The 22,091-nt window shown below is 38.7% G+C and overlaps 1 protein-coding gene across 6 annotated transcripts; it reads left to right on the forward strand.

Annotated features, from left to right (window-relative positions):
- Positions 1 to 301: 301 nt before the first annotated feature.
- On the forward strand, positions 302 to 21,236 carry LOC104106854 (uncharacterized). Of its 6 annotated transcripts, none has more exons than XR_011414366.1 (6): positions 302 to 693; positions 2,076 to 2,152; positions 4,130 to 4,241; positions 4,553 to 4,704; positions 14,853 to 15,401; positions 15,534 to 15,752. XR_011414366.1 is itself a non-coding variant. In XM_070196290.1 (5 exons), exons 1-4 carry the CDS (start codon positions 404 to 406, stop codon positions 4,680 to 4,682), a joined length of 609 nt encoding a protein of 202 aa, XP_070052391.1. In that variant the 5' UTR covers positions 302 to 403; the 3' UTR covers positions 4,683 to 4,704; positions 20,963 to 21,236. The 6 variants fall into 6 exon arrangements, 3 of the variants coding, with proteins under 3 accessions (XP_070052391.1, XP_070052392.1, XP_070052393.1); XR_011414367.1 differs by having other exon boundaries at positions 14,853 to 15,252; XR_011414368.1 differs by lacking the exon at positions 14,853 to 15,401 and having other exon boundaries at positions 4,130 to 4,221.
- Positions 21,237 to 22,091: the final 855 nt, after the last annotated feature.

Consider the following 22,091-nt stretch of genomic DNA (forward strand, 5'->3'; position numbering starts at 1 on the left):
ACGCTAATAAAAAAATTTCTATAGATAATATAACAATATTATTAAAATGAGAGAAAAAAACTTCCACATTAAATCAAGTGCTATTCTCACAATATGCTACTTGGCAATTTAAAAAAAATAACTGATTTTATATGTGACTTATTAAATAAAGTAATATAAATAAAAAATTATATTTACAATGTAATAATACTAAATATTAGATAATGTAATTAAAAAATATATATAACAAAAAATTACTATTCCATAACTATACGAGTCTCCTTTGACGTAATAGAAATTTTATAAGATAACATAACTTAATTTGATTAATACTTTTTAATATTGAAAAAAGAAAAAAGAAGGAAAAACGGAGCAAGGTCTTGGAAGGGCTGTTTATCCGCGGCAAGAGTTTGCTTCGACAAAGATGATTGCTATTGGCTCAATCAGATATCTCCAGCTTCTCCCTCCAACAGATCTCCCTTCATTCAACCATAATCCCCCTCTCCCAATTCTCAATTGCCATACTGGGTTCAAGAATCCATCATTTTTCCTAGTACCTCTAATCTATCGCCAAATCATAGCTTCCTCCTCGTCGACGTCAGAATATACAGCTATAGCTAATGAGCAAACCCCAATGGAAAATATTAATTCTGTGCCGAATTCTTCCATGACTCTTCTCTTTGTCGAAATGGGCGTCGGCTATGATCAACATGGGTATCTCTCTCACTGCTTTTTACTCTTTTTATATTTTTTTACACAATCAGATGAGCTAAAAGATATTTACATGTAAAGTTTTAAGCCAACATTTCTATTGGCAAATAGGGGATTTGTAAAAAATTATAAGACTGTCAATGTATGCAACTTTAATCCTTTTCTTTTTCAGTTCTTAAGATAGTGTCCCGATCTTTTTGGCGCCGACTAGTCGGACGAAGATATACTACCTCCTTAGATTTTTTTTAAAACAGTAGTCTTTGTGTCAGCTTGCATAACTAATCCATTGAGTATCTATTACCTCCCACCCACACAACTAGTGAGTAATTCTGCCAATTAAGAGCTAGGCAGATAAAAAGGGCAGTCCGGTGCATTAAGCTCCCGCTATGTGCAGGGTCCGGGGAAGGGCCAGACCACAAGGGTCTATTGTACGCAGCCTTACCCCACATTTCTGCAAGATGCTGTTTCCACGGCTTGAAACCCTGACCTCCTGGTCACATGGCAACAACTTTACCAGTTACGCCAAGGCTCCCCTTCAGAGCTAGGCAGATACGAAAAAAATTACTCCCTCCGTTCCAGTTTATGTGAACCTATTTACTTTTTGGTCCGTTCCAAAAAGAATGACCCCTTTCTAAATTTGGAAACAATTTAGCTTAAATTTCCAATTCTACCCTTAATGAGAAGCTTTTATAACCACACAAATACTCTGACATCCTTTTTGACATGTTTAGGACCACAAATTCCAAAAATTTCATTTTTTCTTAAATTTTGTGCCCAGTCAAACAGGTTCACATAAATTGAAACGGAGGGAGTACTTGATATGGCCTCAGCTGGAATCTGAACTCAAATAACTAAATAGCATCAGTGAGGATGCCCATGCCCAGTCCCAGTAGCTTCTCTTTCAGCTTCTTAACTGCGTGGGGGCCTTTGGAGAAGCAAGTAATCCATTTCTATCTCTTTCCTCAAGGATTAAGGTTCCTGCCCTTCTTGTGTCACAAGCTTTTTCCATTTGATTTCTCTTTTTAAGGATTGGAATGGAAACTTTTGGTAATGGTCTAACTAGCTCCACCCCTTTGATGGGCAATCCCTGCGCTCAACTGCTTTTATATCGATCATAAAATAGCAGCTGCAAATGCCATCGGTGGTTATTCCTTCCTATCCCATCTATCTACTTAGAGTTGCTTGATTTGCCCCCATCTTTAATAGGACTGGACTAATCTGAACCTTGATTCTGAGGTTGTTATTTCAGCTATTCGTCCTCTGGGTCACCCCTTGGGAGAATGTGCCTTGATGTTTGTTTTATATTGTTTTTTTGAAATTGGTGTAGGAGAAAACAGAGCAAGGAGAAATCTTTTTTAATTGAATCTAACTGAGTGAATAAACAGGCAAGACGTTACCTCTGCAGCAATGCGGGCTTGTAAGGATGCAATTTCTTCCAATTCAATACCGGCTTTCAGAAGAGGTAACAACTTCTTTTCTCTGGCTTGTTTTTGCTAATTATGCTTCATTTGCAAATTAATATACATAGGCTGGTAGGATAATTGGTGAACATTTGTGGAATTATAACGGAATCTTGTAAATTGTTTCATTGATGCTCACCAAATTACAGAAGATGTTTGTTTATACATTATATGTTAATATTATGTTGTAGCATGAATCGTGTTTTGAATTGAGAAAAAGTACCTTGAAGTTTAAAGAGCTTTCTTTAGTTTAGCGACGTGTAGGCCGTAGGGATTTGTGAAATGACCTGTATGTATAGGTGGTGAATAGAATGTTTAGTTTTCTCTTAAAACAGTTAGCTCAATGTTTTCTCTAGATAGTAATGCTCCGTTTAGTGCTTTTTGTCACTTTCTCTAAGAATTTTTAAATGGAAGAAAGGTCTACAAGTAACAGTTTCTTGATGGAGCGGACGGGTAAAGTGGAGAGAGAGACTCTGCTACACCATTCCAGTACAGCATTTGCATTGGTGGCTGTTGATTTTGGACGCCACTCCACAGTTTTTGTGGGAACATCTGTGATGATGTCAACAGGATGGAGGATCACATGGTGATGCGGTGAACAATTTGAAGCTCCCCATGTTGAAGTTCTTGAGTTTACTTTTGATCATGCACCTGTATAGCCTCTGCAATTTTCTGATTGACATTTTTCTTAGCTACGGAAGCCCTTCTTTTTTCTTCACTTTTGTGGACAGTATATTAGTCATTAGTCAAACTGATGGAAGAAGCTGATACAGTCATATAGACAATAAAGAAATAGTCAAATTGGAATGGTTTTAGGTGGAAATTTAATTGAACCTTTCTGTCAATTTTATTTTTGATAAACTTGCTAAAGACCAGAATTCAAAGGCTCAGAGCACAATCTTTGTGATTCCCTTAAACTCTGCTGTGACATTTTGCATGTACAATGACATGACTATTTAGGTGGAATTTGATTATTCCTATCCAGGTAAAATTAAATAGTTTATTCGATTATAATATTTGGGAGAACGTGAAGTCATCACAAGGAGAATGTTAATTAGAGAGGAAACAACAAAAAAGGAAAATTTTGTTCATGTGGGGATGATTTAAGGAAATAGGAGGTGACCACTTAGTTGAAAAAGACCAACTTGATTAGGTACAAGCATTCCGACTAAATAAGATTCGAACTCAGGTGATTCACTTACCAAACATACAAGAACCTTGCATCTGCAGTATTACGTAGTTTATAAATTGTAATTATTAGGCTTGTTAGGTAACTTTTGTCAGACCAACCTGTCCCTTGTACTTTTAACATGTGACTTTCTGTTGTTTTAATTCCTGATTATTCAATGTACATACTATAGACCAATAGTTTTAAGTCAAGGTTATATCTATTCATCATATTGACAATTCCTTCTTTCAGAATTAAAATTATTAAGCAGTCATCATAAATATCTCTAACAGGGTGTATGTCACTTTGGGATATAGTATAAAAACGTTTTGAAGTTGAATAGGTAATGTGCTCACAGGATGGAAGTTGAGAAGGAAAGGGTGAAGAAGCAGAAAAAACAATTTAGCACCTTTGGAGGCCCCCACTATTTGGAAAGAAAGAAATAATTTTGATGATGAGAGGGGGGCATTAGTTTTTTTTTTTGGGGGGGGGGGGGTGTAAATTTTTGGAGCAGCTAAGAGATATCAATTAGCATAGAACATTGGGTTTTGAACAATAAACTTGAAAAGAATGAATGTTTCCAACGAGAAATTGTTCATAAACTCTCTGCTTCACAATGGTCTGCTTGAAACTATCTCTAGTTTGCCAAGTCTCCTTCCTTCCCTTAGTGAACTATCTGGTTGGTTCAATGCGGCCCCTCGTCTATTGATTGATAGGCACAGTATATTATAGGATATACATTTTAAGGTAGTTTCAGATTGTAAGCATGCTTTACTTTTTCCCTTTATAACAATTTATGTGGTCAATCCAGGATCTATACCCGGTGTATCATTTGAGCAGATGAAATTGCAGATCAAACTGGGAGTTCCTCGGCCTCTCCAACAGTCTTTAGATCTTGAGAAGGTCAAGTCAGTCTTTCCTTAGTAAGTACAAGATACAAGAATACTTGGTTTGTAGTAATAGCTTCTCCATTGATCCTTTCAAGAATATTGCTTTGGAAATTTAAACAATAAAAATTAAGTAGTAATAAAGAAAGTGACTGGATTTTTTGATTTCCCTGGAACTAGTGAAGGCAGGAAAAGTAATGAAAGACTGTTTTACGAGTGACTGTCTATTTCTAATTTCACATTTTTATGGGTTGGTAACTTTAGACGAGCAAATCTGGAACTTATCACTTGTACTTTTGTTCTTTTCTTTCTGATTTTTTCTAAAACTTCTTTTTTGTGGTTTATAGTGGAAGAATCTTGATTATTGAGGTCGTAGATGGTGGACTGATATGCTCCAGCGGTGTCCAAGTGGAAGACATGGGAGATAAAAATGATGATTGTTACATAGTGAATGCTGCTATTTATGTTGGTTACTGACCTTTTTCCTATAATCTTCAAGGTCAGTTCTCTTTTACCTTACTGCAAGAAAGAGAGTGACATTAAGTGCTTCCTATTTCCAGAATGTTTGATCTTTCTTCAAAGATACGAGTTTAGATATAGTGTGAATTCTTTTCAAAAGCTTTTAGTGATGATCATTTCTTCCAAAAAAAAGTTTGTAGTGAGGATCGAGTTGACTATACTACTATCATATAACCATAAACTGTGGAGTGAAAATCTGAATTCTGTATCTTAGTTGCAAGCGTAGTTTCATTCAGAATGCAGTTTCTAATTATGTACTCCCTGATTTGGTACTCTTTTTTCTGTTTTATCTTGAGCTGGTCCCCGTGAATGTGAATTATCTCTTCTGTTTGATAACAGTTTTTTGCAGTTGATAGTTTGTATGGACTACTGTCGATCTTGGTGTTATTCTTTAGTCTATTATGAAGCTTGCTAATCATTTCGGCTGAAGTAATCACTTCATAGGACTCATTCTATCTCTATACCTCTCTGTAATTGATTTCTCTGTCCTCAAATGGGGAAATCATAATTGTGAGCAACGTCAACTTTGTTTTTGGCCTTTTGGTTATGTACTCCAAGATTGACTTAATACAATTCTTCAATACAGTTTCAGTTTTTGGTCTGGCAAAATACATAAGTTACCCCCCCTAATTATGAACCAAATCCCCATCACACACTTTCTGACCATGGAAATCATCTTTATCACTCAACCTTTTCAGAGTGTGTCTAATACACACCTCCTTGTCTACGTGGCTAGCGCGTGTTTTACAAACAAAATGAGGCATCTGAATAGTAAAAAATCGTATATCTGATATTTTATTTAAACGGTTCAGATTTAGTAAAATTTATCCAACGATTACAATTAATTTTCTTTTTTTCCTTTTTTTAGTTTCTTCTTTTTATATTTTTCTAAACTAACCCACCACCCCAGACCCACCTAGACCTCTCCACCACCCACCATTGTTGCTCCACAACTTCTCCACCATCCTAAAATCAACCAACACTCACCTGTCGAAAATTCACCATACCTTCTCCATTGAAGAACCTTTTTCTCTCATCCTTTTTTCCCTTTCACCTGTTGGGGTCCAGCCATGAAGGAGCCCTTAACTTCGTATAACTTCGTATTGTTTGTCGCGTATTTTTTTGCTATGAAGTAGTATATGACCCACTTACCAGTATATAGCATTGCAGAGGGTTGTAGGTTTGCTTAAGAAGGCCTGATATTCTCCTCATTGTTTTTGGCGTTTATAGAGTTTTTGCAAAAGATTCCAATATTTAATGATGGTATTGTAATTTTGTATCTCGAAAATATTTGGAAATCAGAAGCTAGGAGCAATTGATTGGGGCTTTTAGTTTTTTGTTTGAATTAGACATCAAAGGTTTGGTTTTTTTGGGTTGTCGGCGAGAGGAGATGATTCGCCGGCAAAGAGAAAGAGATGCAACGGAGAAGATGGTAAAGGGTATAATTGTAATTTTACGTATTTTTTATTTTTTAAAAGAATAATGACACGTGTCACGATCTTATTGGTGCGTGACTTTACACATGTTTTGAAAAATTGGTCAAGAAAAAAAAGGTGTGTATTAGACACTCTAAAAAGGTTGAGCGTGTAAAATGGTTTTCGTGGTCAGAAAGTGTGTAACAGGGATTTTGTCCATAATTCAAGGGTAACTTATGTATTTTAACTTTTGGGATTGACACTCTTTTTACATTATATGTTGTTGCAAAGGTGAGAAACAGTCACACTAGATAAGGTTTCCCTCAAACTTTATCTGAAAAATCAAACCCTCTGTCCAACTTTAAACTATAGGCATCGTCATCCCCTTGTCTCAATGACCTTTACTTTCATAAATGCAAAGCCTATTTTATGCTCTATAGATTATTTACCTGTTCTTTGCAAATTTTTCAATATCATGATTTTTTCCTGTCCTTGTTTAATCCATGCTAGTGGAGTCACTTATATAGATAGTCAAATGTTATTTAAGGAGTAAAAGTCAAATAAATACTTGATGTACTCTTTTGATTATAAAATTTTAGTTTTTTAACTTTGCGGCAGACATGACCATATGTGAAATTACCTCCTTAAACATACTGCCCCAGATATTTCAGAAGTCCTCAGGCCCTCTAATCTGAATGATCATTACACCTCCAAACTATTGCATGTCCCTGAATTCAGTAATTTTACAATTGATTCATGTTCCCAACAAATATACAGACCAAATACAAAAGGCAACAAACTATAGACATGAAAGAAGAAAAATCTTGTCTTTATCCTCGCAGAATGATTTTACAATTTTGTCCTGTTCCCAGCAGTTTTGATGATAATGTTAGGATTCGGATGAGAATGGCAAAATCATTTTGAACGTCTCAAACGTCTGAGATTTGATGTTTAGGATTCCTTCAGACTTTGGAGGATGTATTGCAACTATAGACAAGCTTATGATCAGAATAAAAACTTCTAGCGGTTTCTTCTTTTCTTATAAAAAAAAGTTAATATTGTAAATGGGAGGGAGGGAGGGAGAGGGGGGAGAGAGAGAGAGAGCGCGTGTGTTCCATTGTCAGTGGCGTTTTGGGCAAACTGCATTCTCTATGTTATTGAATCAATTTCTTTCTGTGGGCAACTTCATCCTTGCATTTTCTTCTCTAACTCCGTCATGCATTATTTTTGGGTTTTCAAGGATGTTAGTAATTATATCTTATGTTTGTTTCTATTATAGCATGTGGCAAAGGTTCAAGCATTATGTCACGTCCTTAGTCTTCAACTAAGCGCACGTGCGGCACTTGAAAACTTGCTCACGATTTTGCGCAACTTGGTCACGATCTTGCTGTGCCAAGTCAGCCTAAAATACTACACTCAAGATCGCTAAGGGAATGTTAGATAAGAAAGACAAGAGAAATTTGCCAAGGAAGCTTTTTATCGTAGAGAACTTGATTATTTTGCTTGATGAGTTACAAATGAATAACCCCCTTTATATACTAGTTTCATACGGGCTAGTGAGTAAATAATAATTATTACACAAGGTCCTTATTATTTACAAGTAAGTCCATTCTCTAGAATATTCTACATAGCTAGAATCTTCTAAGGACTTTCCTAACAATTCCATAGGGTTCTAAGGTCTTCCATGAAAAATCTTCATTTCTCTAGAACTTTCCCACATGTGCTAGTCTATTTCATATGTAAGCTTCCATATGGCATTAATATATGCCAAATGGCACCTACGTGGCATGATGATGTGGCGGGTCATGACACTTCCCCCCACCCAATTTTGTGTCGCCCTCGGCACAAAGCATCGGCACGTACGCGCGCACCTCGCCTTGGTGTCGCCGGAGATCTTTGTCCATTAGCCATGATACTCTATGGAGCGGTTCGCCTTCCCATGTCACAAGGTACTGGTCACCTTTCTTCTTGCCCTCTTTGTACTTTGGACGGCTAGCAATGATGGCCTCGATCCTCCGCCCATCGGATGCCTCTCCTTGCTCTTGGCCTGAATCTTCCCATGACTCGACCAAGTCTAGCAGCTTCTCAAGCATCGGGTACATGCTTCCACTCCTTATTTGGCTGCCCTCCGTGGTCATAGCTTTACTGGCAAACTTGACCCCTCTGCTTGGTGCTTCGTCTAAGTCCGATAGCGTGCCATCACTTTGTAACTCGCCATCCTCTTCAACTATGTCCGCCCAACGTTTCTTGCTACCACCATTCTCCATTTGCTTGGCGCCAAGATAGGCTTTGGAATCCCCTACTTTCGGCTTAGATTCCAAGCGCATCCCCCCAATACAGGCGGTCCCTCATGTGTCACCCTTGTGTGCTTGAGCAAAGTTCCCGATCATTGTTGCAAGCCTCCCCAAATCTGGGCATTCACTTGTCCGATGTGATCCTTTACAGAAGTAGCACCCTCCCTTAGACACGTACTCGCTACCGTTTTTCGGCCCCTTGCCGTTTCTCTTGGACCCCTGTTCGTTATGGGATGGTCCCTTGCCAATACCCTTGTATACCTCGGCTATGCTTTTCCCATTGTCCTCGTCATGATCTCCCTCACCCCTCTCGGCGTTGCCTTTGTTAGTTTATAGATATGTATAGTGTAGTCTTGTCCCACATTGGAAGATGAGTAATATCTCCTTGTAGTGTATAGCTATAAATAGGGACCTCTTGTATTGTATTTATCATCCAATATTAATAATATATTTTCTCCCGTACTTTCTCACATGGTATCAGAGCATTAGTGAGAAAGATCGATGTGCGTCATTCCAGCGTTAACCGGGAAGAAAGAACTTAGTCATCGTGTAATTTTTCCGGTGACCTAAGGCTTGTCTAAGTGAAAGTCACTTTCTGTCGGTGTTGTGCTAAAACCAACACCACCACGAGGTAGATCACCCTCCGACTACCAACCCCTGAAATTTTATCCGGCAGAAAAGCCGCCACGCTCCTCCACGCGCCGGCAACAACTCTTTCGGCGAGGGTTCCAGCCATTTTTTCGCGAAGCTTCTTCAGGACAGTGTGCTCTCCTCAAAATTCTGAGCCTTACCCTCTAATTCAAATCAAATTCCGGCCACTTTTATATTTTTTCGACGTGAACAGTGACCTTTCTGGCCATTTTGTGAAAATATTTCTTCAGGACAGCTTGCTCGCAAAGGAATTTCGAGTCTATCCATCCTGGTTACAACAAATTCCGACAACTTTGGAATTTTCCGGCGAGCTACAGTGTTTCCGGCGTGAACAGTGTTTCCGGCACAGAACAATGTTCTGTTTTCCTGTTGTAAACAGTGTTTTCAAGCTATTTCTTCAGTTTTCTCACGGGAGTTACTTATTTCCTCTATTTCAAGTTAACTCTACTACTACAAATTGTAGCGACATGGGAACCGATGCTTTGAATAGTCGGATGGTTTCTTTAGCAGAGTATATTGAGTTCCTTCAGTATAAAGCATGTAAGCAGACATCTTTTGAGATAGCTTCTGTTGTTCAAATAGGTAATAGCGTGACTTGTTTCTCCTAATCTTCATCCTCTGAGTGTCATTGATTCAGGTGCATCAGATCATATTTCTGGTAACAAATCTCTTTTCACTACTATTTCGTATTCTCAATCTCTTCCAAAAGTCACAATGGCCAATGGGTCTCAAACCATGGCAACTGCAATAGGTCAAGCAAGCCAACTTCCTTCCTTACCTTTAGATTCAGTCCTATATGTTCCCAATAGTCCTTTTAATCTCATAGTTGTTAGTCGCTTAGCCAAATCACTTAAATGCGTTGTTTTATTTCTTGATGACCATGTTTTTATACAGGAACGCAGCACGGGGCGGAATCAAACGAACTTTATTACCTTATCCTTGCTAAATCATATGGACTCACATCTTGTATTCCTTCTACAACTTGTCCTGTTACTGATTCACCAGATTTATTACATAAACGGTTGGGACATCCCAGTTTGTCAAAACTTCATAAAATGGTATTTGGTTTATCTCACTTGTCAGCTCTAGAATGTGAGTCATGTCAGCTCGGTAAGCATACCCGCTCCCATTTCCCTCGGCGTCTTGATAATCGAGCAGAGTAACCTTTTACTTTAGTCCATTCAAATGTTTGGGGTCCTAGTCGGTCAGTTCCACCTTAGGATTCCGCTACTTTGTCAGTTTCATTGATGATTATTCCAGGTGCACTTGGATATTTTTGATAAAAAATCGATCTGAGCTGTTTTCTATTTTCCAGACCTTTCACGCTGAAATTCAAAATCAATTTGGGGTTTCTATTCGCACATTTCGTAGTGATAATGTCCGAGAGTATTTGTCTTCCCCATTTCAGCAGTTTATGAAATCTCATGGGATTATTCATCAAACATCTTGTCCGTACACATCTCAACAAAATGGGGTAGGTGAAAGAAAGAATAGACATCTTATTGAAACTGCTCGTACCCTACTCATACAATCTCATGCTCTGTTGCATTTTTGGGGGGATGCCGTTCTTACATCTAGTTATCTTATTAATCGTATGCCATCTTCAGCTATCCAGAACCAAGTTCCATTCTCTGTCATGTTTCCCCATTTACCTTTGTTCTCTCTTCCACCCCATATCTTTGGAAGCATTTGTTTTGTCCATAATCTTACTCCAGGAACAGATAAGTTAGCTCCTCGTGCTCTTAAGTGCGTATTTCTGGGTTTTTCGAGAACACAAAAGGAGTATCGATGCTACTCTCCTGACCTCCAGCGGTACCTTATGTCCGCTGATGTTACCTTCTTTGAAACCCAATCATACTTCACAGGTACGGGTCATCACTTAGATATTTCTGAGGTACTACCAGTTTCATCTTTTGGAGATTCAGTCATTGCTGCTCCACCACCTACAGCTCCAGTTGTAGCTCCACACCTATAGCTCCAGTTGTAGCTCTACCACCTATAGCTCCAGTTCCACCACCTACAGCTCCGGTTGTAGCTCCACCACCTATAGCTCCAGTTCCTCCACATAATCCAGTTCAACCTTCTGCAACTCCACCACTCTTGAGTTATCATCGTCGTCCACATCCAGCATCAGGCCCAGGTGATTCACGCCCCGCATCAGATTCTGCACCTACTGCGGACTTGTCTCCTCTTAGTCAACCAATTGCACTCCGCAAAGGTGTACGATCCACTCTTAATCCTAATCCCCACTATGTCGGTTTAAGTTATCATCGTCTGTCGTCACCACATTATGCTTTTATATCTTCTTTGTCCACTGTTTCTATCCCTAAGTCTACAGGTGAGGCACTATCTCATCCAGGATGGTGACATGCTATGATTGACGAGAAGTCTGCTTTACATGCGAGTGACACTTGGGAGCTTGTTCCTCTTCCTGCAGGTAAGTCTACTGTTGGTTGTCGTTGGGTTTATGCAGTCAAAGTCGGCCCGGATGGCCAGGTTGATCGGCTTAAGGCTCGTCTTGTTGCAAAAGGATATACTCAGATTTTTGGGCTTGATTATAGTGATACTTTCTCTCCCGTGGCTAAAGTAGCATCTGTTCGTCTCTTTTTGTCCATGGCTGTTGTACGTCGTTGGCCTCTTTATCAGTTTAGACATTAAGAATGCTTTTCTCCACGGTGATTTTGAGGAAGAAATTTATATGGAGCAACCACCTGATTTTGTTGCTCAGGGGGAGTTTAATGATTGTGTGTGCAGATTGCGCAAGTCACTATATGGTTTGAAACAGTCCCCTCGAGCTTGATTTGGTAAGTTCAGCACAATTATTCAGGAGTTCGGCATGACTCGTAGTGAGGCTGATCACTCTGTGTTTTATCGGCATTCTGCTCCTAATCTGTGTATTTATCTAGTGGTTTATGTTGATGATATTGTTATTACTGGTAATGATCAGGATGGTATTACTAATCTGAAGCAACATCTCTTTCAGCACTTCCAGACTAAAGATCTGGGCAGATTGAAGTATTTTCTAGGTATTGAGGTCGCTCAGTCTAGCTCAGGTATTGTTATTTCACAGCGGAAGTATGCCTTAGACATTCTTGAGGAGACTGGAATGATGGATTGCAGACCTATTGACTCTCCTATGGATCCGAATGCTAAGCTTCTGCCTGGACAGGGGAGCCTCTTAGAGACCCTACGAGATATAGGAGGTTGGTTGGCAAATTGAATTACCTCACAGTGACTAGACTTGACATTTCTTTTCCGGTGAGTGTTGTAAGTCAGTTTATGGATTCTCCCTGTGATAGTCACTGGGATGCCGTTGTTCGCATTCTTCGGTATATAAAGTCAGCTCCAGGCAAAGGATTACTATTCGAGGATCGAGGCCACGAGCAGATTGTTGGGTACACAGATGATGATTGGGCAGGATCACCTTTTGATAGACGTTCTACGTCTGGATATTGTGTTCTAGTAGGAGGTAATTTGGTCTCGTGGAAGAGCAAGAAACAGAATGTAGTTGCTCGATCTAGCGCCGAAGTCGAATATCGGGCCATGGCTATGGCGACGTGTGAGTTAGTTTGAGTCAAGCAGTTGCTCAAGGAGTTAAAGTTCGGAGAAATCAGCAAGATGGAACTAGTGTATGATAACCAAGCTGCTCTTCATATTGCGTCAAATCCGGTGTTCCATGAGAGGACTAAACACATTGAGATCGACTGTCACTTTGTCAGAGAAAAAATACTTTCAGGAGATATTGTTACAAAGTTTGTAAAGTCGAATGATCAACTAGCAGATATTTTCACTAAGTCTTTTACTGGTTCTCGTATTAGTTACATGTGTAACAAGCTCGGTACATATGATGTGTATGCACCGGCTTGAGGGGAGTGTTAGTTTATAGATATGTATAGTGTAGTCTTGTCCCACATTGGAAGAGGAGTAATATCTCCTTGTAGTGTATAGCTATAAATAGGGACCTCTTGTATTGTATTTATCATCCAATATCAATAATATATTTTCTCCCGTGCTTTCTCACAGCCTTCTTTGGACTTGATAGGCTCCATCTTGAAGTTAACAAGCGACTCGGCTTCCGCTATGGGCTCGTCCACATTGGCTACTTGATGTCTTCTTAACTCCCGCTTTGCCCAATTTTGCAGTCCATCCATGAAGTAGAAGAGGGAATCTTCCTCGGACAACGACGGGATTTGCAGCATTAAGGTAGTGAACTCGTGCACATACTCTCGAATTGTGGCCATCTGTCGGAGCTCCCTTAGCTTTCGCCTAGCTTCATGCACCACATTCACCGGGTAGAATTGCTTCTTCAACTCCTTGAACTGCTCCCACGTCTCAATCTTGCATTGCCCCTTCTCCATGTCAGCACACATTCGACGCCACCGTAGGCAACCTCGGTCAAGTACATTGAGGCGTTGCATACCTTAACAACTCCGGTCCTTGACTACATCAAAGTACTTGTCCATCCAAAGTAAATCCCCCACCTCGCGTGCGTCCCGTGCACCTCCATGCTCCTTTTGCTTAGGGACCTTCACATTTGTCCCTTTTGCAAGTACCACGCCCTTGGTAATCCCGACCATGGTTCCCTACAAAGCTTCTTTCTGGCAATCTCTTGTATTCTTTCTAACATTTCTTTAGTCATAACCTTTGCTTTGATACCACGCTGTCACGTCCTTAGTCCTCAACTAAGCGCACGTGCGGCACTTGACAACTTGCTCACGATTTTGCGCAACTTGGTCACGATCTTGCTGTGCCAAGTCAGTCTAAAATACTACACTCAAGATCGTTAAGAGAATATTAGATAAGAAAGACAAGAGAAATTTGCCAAGGAAGCTTTTTATTGTAGAGAACTTGATTATTTTGCTTGATGAGTTACAAATGAATAACCCCATTTATATGCTAGTTTCATACAGGCTAGTGAGTAAATAATAATTATTACATAAGGTCCTTATTATTTATAAGCAAGTCCCTTCTCTAGAATATTCTACATAGTTAGAATCTTCTAAGGACTTTCCTAGCAATTCCATAGGGTTCTAAGGTCTTCCATGAGAAATCTTCATATTTCTCTAGAACCTTCCCACATGTGCTAGTCTATTTCATATGTAAGCTTCCACATGGCATTAATATATGCCAAATTGCACCTACGTGGCATGATAATGTGGCGGGTCATGACAATTAGAAGAAAATGAAATAAATTCTAACAACTCCTTCAAACCCAAACAATTTTCATAATCACGATAGTGTAAGCTTGGGCCCTTTCAAAATCAATTGAGTAGTATGTTATTACCTAATAAGTTCTATCGTATTTGATAATTTGAACCACCTGCAGAAAGTTCTACAAGACCAACCACCCTCAGATGCTGTTTAACGCTTGACCATGCTGATAGCTACTAAAAGTTTCTGCTTGAGGAAATATAGACTACGCTGTATTAACTACTAAGCGCAAACAAAGACTGTTGTGGAGTCAAGTGCATTTATTCATTTTCAAAGACTAAAATTAAGAATCAAGAAGTGGTTCCAATCCTATTTGCATCTGTCAACCTAAAAGTCTAGTCATCATAAATTGACTCCAGTTTGCCCCTATAAGCCAGGCAAAGCATCAAGAAGTGGTTCCAATCCTATTTGCATCTGTCAACCTAAAAGTCTAGTCATCATAAATTGACTACAGTTTGCTCCTATAAGCCACGTAAAGCATGCCGATCTGATTTTGAGAGTGTTCGCTCTAACTTAATGAATCGTGACCTGCCTCCCTCCTTGGATGTTTGTTTTAGGGAATTACTTCGTGAAGAGCAGCGTCTTTTCACACAAAATGCTTTCAAGCAAGAAAGTGTTCATACTGTTGCATTTGCTGCTCAAGGCAAAAGAAAGGGCAGGGATATGAGCACAACGCAATGCTACAGTTGCAAAGAATATGGTCATATTGCTAGCAATTGTAGTAAGAAGTTCTGCAATTATTGTAAGCAGCATGGGCTATTATCAAAGAGTGTCCCACACGTCCTCAAAACCGTAGGATCAATGCTTTTCAAGCTGGGATAAATGGTTCGACTGATGATAACTCATCTTCAACTGGAGCTAGCAACCAATTTGCTACTCCACCAGTTGGATAAGTTCTTACTCCTGAAATGGTACAACAAATGATTGTGTCAGCCTTTTCAGCTTTGGGGCTACAAGGTAACTATATTGCAACTAATTTTTCGCTTGTTGATCCTGGCGCTTCCAATCATATGACAAACTCAACTAGTATGCTAAAAAATGTACGTGACTATCATGGTCCATCACAAATTCAGATTGCGAATGGTAGTAATTTACCCATTACCAAGGTTGGGGATATTACTCAAACTTTCAAGAATGTTTTTGTATCACCAAAGCTCTCAACTAGTCTTATTTCAGTTGGCCAATTGGTAGATAATAATTGTGATGTGAATTTTTCTCGTAATGGTTGCCTTGTGCAGGATCAGGTGTCGGGGACGATAATCGCGAAGGGGCCTAAAGTTGGAAGATTGTTTCCTATACGTTTTTCCATTCCTCGTGTTCTGTCTTTTGCTTGTACTTCTACAGCTAGTAAAATGGAGGTTTGGCATAAGCGTCTAGGACATCCAAATTCTATAGTGTTGTCTCATTTATCACATTCTGGTTTATTGGGAAATAAAAATCAATTTTTAGCTGCTTCATTTGATTGTTCTACTTGTAAATTAGGCAAAAGTAAGACTCTTCCTTTTCCTAATTTTGGTAGTCATGCTAAAAAGTGTTTTGATGTCATTCACAGTGATGTTTGGGGCATTTCACTAATTATTTCTCATGCTCATTTTAAGTACTTTGTGACATTCATAAATGATAATAGTCGGTTTACATGGGTGTATTTTCTTCGTTCCAAATCTGAGGTATTTTCCGCATTCAAGACATTTTTGGCTTACATTGAGACTCAATTTTCTACATGCATCAAAATATTAAGATCTAATTCTGGTGGAGAATATGTCTCATGAATTCAATAATTTCTTACTTGAGAAAGGAATCGTCTCACAACGCTCTTGCCCATATACACCACAACAAAATGGGGTTGCTAAGCGTAAAATTCGTCATCTTTTAGATGTAACTCGTACTTTATTGATTGAGTCCTCTGTCCCATCTAAATACTGGGTGGAAGCTTTGTCTACTGACTGCCATCTAAAGTGCTAAATCTTGAGTCTCCATATTATCGTCTTTATCACCATAATCCTAGCTATCATAATTTTCATACATTTGGTTGTGTTTGTTTTGTGCATCTGCCTCCTTTTCAACGCAATAAACTTTCTGCTCAGTCTACTAAATATGCTTTTATGGGTTATAGTACTTCGCAGAAAGGGTTTGTTTTGCTATGATCCAAGTTCCGACAAATTTCGTATTTCTAGAAATGTTATTTTCTTTGAGAACCAGTATTTCTTTCCTACTCATGCTGAGTCATCTTCTGTTTCTCTTCTTCCTACTTTTGAGGATTTTTCATCTTCTTCTTAAGCGGTTCAAACCTGGATTTGTGTATGAACGACGTCGCCCCAACTTTACCCATTGCGAAACTGATATGCCACCTGAGACTGCTCCACAATCAGAATATGAGATATCTTCAAGGCCTGCTCCTCTTGAGCCTACTCGGTGATCTACCATAGAACGAAGTACTCCTAATTGGTATGGTTTTTCCTCTACTTTATCCGCTATTTCTGTTCCAACTTGTTACTCACATCCAAGCATGAATGTTGGCAGAAAGCAACGGAGGAAGAACTTTTGGCTCTTAAAGAAAATAACACATGGGACATTGTTTCATGCCCTTCAAATGTTCGCCTAATTGGATGTAAATGGGTTTATTCAATTAAACTTCATTCTGATGGAACTCTTGATCGGTACAAAGCTCGCTTGGTTCTTGGTAACAAACAGGAGTATGGTGTGGATTATGAGGAGACTTTTGCACCAATAGCAAAAATGACTACGGTGCGAACTATTATTGCCATTGCTGCCTCACAGAATTGGCATATTCATCAAATGGATGTAAATAATGCTTTTCTCCATGGTGATCTGAAAGAAGATATTTATATGAAACCTCCACCTGGTTTGTTTTCATCACCTACATCAAATGTTTGCAAGTTGAAGCGATCTTTGTATGGATTAAAACAAGCTCCCAGAGCTTGGTTTGACAAGTTTCGATCTACTTTGCTTCACTTCTCTTTTGAACAAAGTAAATATGACTCATCTTTGTTTCTTCGGAAAACATCTACAGGTTGTGTTCTTCTTCTGGTGTATGTGGATGACATCATTATCACAGGAACTGATTCTTGATTAATCACTAGCCTCCAACAACAGCTTAAGGATTCTTTGGGGATGGAAGTTCATTATAATTCTTTAGGTGTGTTCTTAAACCAGCACAAATATTCTTAGGATTTGATTGATTTGGCTGGTCTTCAAGAATCTTCCTTTGTTGATACTCTATTGGAATTGAATGTAAAGTACCGTCGTGATGAAGGGGATCTTCTTCCTGATCCAACTTTGTTTCGACAATTAGTTGGGAGCCTAAATTATCTTACTATTACTCGGCCTGATATCTCTTTTGCAGTTCAACATGTTAGTCAATTTATGCAGACTCCCCGTCATCTACATTTGGTGGCAGTTCGTCGCATCATTCGATATCTCTCAGGAACATCAACTCGTGGATTATTTTTTCCTAGTGGTTCTCCTATTCAGCTTAATGCATTTACTGATTTAGATTGGGCTGGATGTCCTGATACTCGCCGCTCCGTCACGGGATGGTGCATCTTTCTCGGAGATTCTTTGATATCTTGGAAGAGAAGAAGCAAGATCGTGTTTCAAAATCTTCAACGGAGTCTGAATATCGAGCAATGTCGACTGCTTGCTCCTAGATTATTTGGCTTCGTTGTTTACTTGCAGAAATTGGATTTCCTTAATCTAGTCCTACTCCTCTCCATGCTGATAACACAAGTGCCATTCAGATTGCAACCAATCCAGTTTATCACGAAAGGACCAAGCATATTGAATTGGACTATCATTCTATCATAGAAGCTGTAGATAGAAGAGTTATTACTCTTCCACATGTATCCACTGATCTTCAAATAGTTGATGTGTTTACAAAATCAATGGCACGACAGCGTTATCGGTTTCTTGTAGGCAAATTGATGCTTTTCGATCCACCAGCATCAATTTGAGGGGGGATATTAGCATAATAGACAGATTGAGAATATCTACATTAATATATTCTCGATATGGTGAATATATGAGATATTATTAGGGATATTCTACATTTAGTGTAGAATATTGTGTAGCATTAGTTGTAGAATATATGAAGAATATTTTGTAAGATTTACATTTACTATAGGATATTTTACTTCCTTTCATCTCTTCTTGTGTATAAATACCAATGTATCTGATGTATTTGAATCAAGTAATTAAGATAGTCATTCTTCAGTTTCTCTCATGCTTTCTCTATTCTTGACATTGGGAAGGTTCAAATTTTGATGGTGCTGCATACAGTGTTGTCAATGGCGCGCTTAAAGTGCGCTTAAGCCCTGAAGCGAGGCTCAAAATATGTTGAGCGCTTTGCCTCGCTTTGTGGGCGCTTTAGTATCGCATCAAGGCTCTTAGGCATACTTTTACTTGCCAATGAGTGTAATCCTGAAAAGGCAACATTAAATAATTGATATTTCACTTTATCGTAAATTTTTTCTAATTTCTTTGTCCATATATTTGTTATTCATGCTTATAATTATTAGTCTTAGACTACATATACATATTTTTACTTTTTCTCCAGTTGTGCTTTTTTCATTAAAGCCCACGGTTTATTTGCGCTTTGCGCTTAAAGCCCCGACAGACCTTAGAGCTTTTTTGCGCTTTTCGCCTTTGATAACACTGGCTGCATACCATCGCAACTGCCGAAGGTCCGTATTTGTGGGGTTCTGATCGCTTTTGCGAGCGATGCCTGAGAAGGCCAACTTCACATTGCAAAGCTGGTGTCGCAATTGCAACATCCACAATTGCGAAGGGGAGTCCGCATTTGCAAGTGTTTGATTTGCGAGATTCCTGGTCGCAATTGCGATGACTGAAGTTGAGGGATCCAGTTCGTTTTTGTGAGCCTTTTCTCGCATTTGCGAGGTTCGCGATTGCGATCCCCTTGTCGCATTTGCGAGGCTCACAATTGCCAACTCCTTGTCACATTTGCGACTTCCGCAACTAATTATTAAGAAGAAATTCGGGACTTAGACTCATTTTCTCATATTTTGAACCCTATACTTGGAGAGGGACAATTTTTGAAGAGGATTTTCACACAAAGTTTTGGGGTAAGTGATTTCTATACATTTCTATCATTATTTCAAGAATCTACATGGATTATTAACACCCAAAATATGAAATTTTGAGGAAAAATTTGGGAATTTTTCCTACAACTTAAGAAATAAAAATTGGGGTTTTGAGCTATGATTTGGACTTGGTTTTAGAATCTAAGCATATATTTGGACTCGTTGGGTTATGGGCAGTCGGGATCTATCCCTTGACTCAAATTTTAACCGTGTGAGCCCGTGGTTGACTTTTGTTGACTTTTTGGGAATTAATAAAGATCGAAGATATTGTTTGGAATCGATTCATATGGCTCTGTTTGACGTTATTGAGTTTTTTTTCTAGACTCGACCCGTTCGGAGGCCGATTTGAGAGGCAAGAGATTTTTTGAGTGTTGATTCTCGTTGCTATGGTATTTGTTATATGTTGGGTGCGACACACGTACAAGGTGACAAGCGTATATTCGTACACCGTGGTTATTCATGATCCGGGTAGACTTTAGGCTATCATGTGCCTTGTTTTGCTAAGATGCCTCTTTATTATAGTATTTTCTCCACTTGTATGACCACATGTGCGATTATTCATACTAGGAATCATGTCTAGGCTATGTGCTTATCTGTTTGAGATATAGGCTATTTTTGATACGTTGAGTTGTTTGCCTTAATTGTAGTCATATTCTCAATTATGATATTATATCCGCGTATTATATCTCTGTCTATGTGCACTCTTTATATATTATCTCACATGATGTTAGTGTCCTTATATATGTGACACGGGTTGAGCTGAGTACTGTGAGATGTGAGCATTTTGAGACTTGAGCGGTTTGATGACTAATCTTGGGCTATAGAGCCGAATTGATATTGATAGTGAGGTGACGCATGCGCTAGGCCCCACATTGAGCTGAATGGTATTGATAGTGAGGTGACGCGTGCGCCAGGCCCCATTTGGGCTAAATGTTATTGATTGTTGACTTAGATCCAATCGGCTCATGAGTTAGGATCCACCCCTCCGGAGTCAGGTATTAACCTGTGGGTGCAGGGACACGAGCTATGCTTGGTAAGAGACTTATATTAGGCATCCGTACAGTGCTGAGTTTGTGTGTGTGTGAGATGTTCGAGGGGTACTTGTGCCAAGGCACTATACATGTGCTAAGATTTTGGTATACTTGATGTTTAACCTGGAATATCATTGATTTTGGCATGTAAACTTGTCGTGCAAGCATAGGGTCGTATCTTTCTCGTGCTAATTGGTAATTTATATATCTCTATCTGATATTTAATCGTAGTTTTAATTGGTAAACTATGTTTAGGTTATTTCTGTGAAATTTTTTATGCCTTGACTGATATAGTTGAGAAGCATGATTATTTCTCTCTTTTTTTGTGATAAAGTTGAACCTGATATTACTTGAGCTTCCTTTCTGCCGGTATCATACTGTTATTATTGTTGTTGGCTATTGAAAATAAATTTGGACCTTGCAAAGCTCGTTACTGCTTTCAGCCCAAGATTACGTTTGTCACTTATTAAATACATTGGGTTGGTTGTACTCATGCTACACTCTGCACTTTATGTGCAGATGCATGTGCTTCCGAGGGAGGTGATTGCTAGAGATGCATCTGTACCTGTTGGAGATTTCGAGGCATTTGTTGTTCCAGTTGCAGACCTTGAAATCCCTTTCTTTTTAGTTCATGCTACTACTATTTAATCATTCAGACAATACTGCATTTTGGTTCAGACTCTTATCTAAATTTTGTAGAGCTCATTTACTCATGACACCAAATTGTGTTATGGTTTTCAGTTGTATTATTGCTATTGACTTAAGTTATCTATGTTATGCCATTGTTGACTAATTAATACTGTTATTTAAGTTTATTTTTGCTTATTGGTTGTTGGCTTGCCTAGGTGTTAGACGCCACCACGATTCCGATGGGATTTTGGGTCATGATAGTTAGTAAAAGGGCCTGGATTTTTAGGAGTCTTAATTGAGCCCGTATCTATTACCTGAAGGGTGAATACACAGGTTAATGATACAAGGCCATGTGTGCCTCGATCTTGATAAGGGCTTATGAGCCCAGCAGCTTCTCATGGCTCATTGAGAACTTAGAGCCTTTCACTTTGAACTGGACCTGTTATTATCCAGTTCCCTATTGATTTTAAATGAACGGGTCGCAATAACATACCCCATATCAGTTACCTCAGTCCAACTTGCATATCTAAGGACATTTAACAATTGAGAAAACTACCCTCTATAGCCCCTCAAAATTTTAATAGCCCATATTTTTTACCATTGATACGAAATGGCCCTTCGGCCAAAACATATTGCATCTAGTAGCCCGAAATATCTATTTTATATATTTTTTATATAGTGACAGTCTATTTTGTATACTTTTTGTATAGTAACAGTCTATTTTGTATAGTGACAGCCTATTTTGTATATATTTTGTATAGTGACAGTCTATTGTATATAAATTGTATAGTGGCAGTCTATTTAGTAGTATATTTTTGTATAGTGACAGTCTATTTTGTATATATTTTGTATAGTGACAGTCTATTTAGTATATTTTTTGTATAATGATATTCTATTTGTGTATATATTTTGTATAGTGACACTCTATTGTATATAAATTGTATAGTGACATTTTATTTTGTATAATTTTTGTATAGTGACAGTCTATTTTGTATATATTTTAACTTTATGCATAGTT

Source organism: Nicotiana tomentosiformis, chromosome 2 (genome assembly GCF_000390325.3).
Source record: "Nicotiana tomentosiformis chromosome 2, ASM39032v3, whole genome shotgun sequence".
NCBI classification, from domain to species: domain Eukaryota; kingdom Viridiplantae; phylum Streptophyta; class Magnoliopsida; order Solanales; family Solanaceae; genus Nicotiana; species Nicotiana tomentosiformis.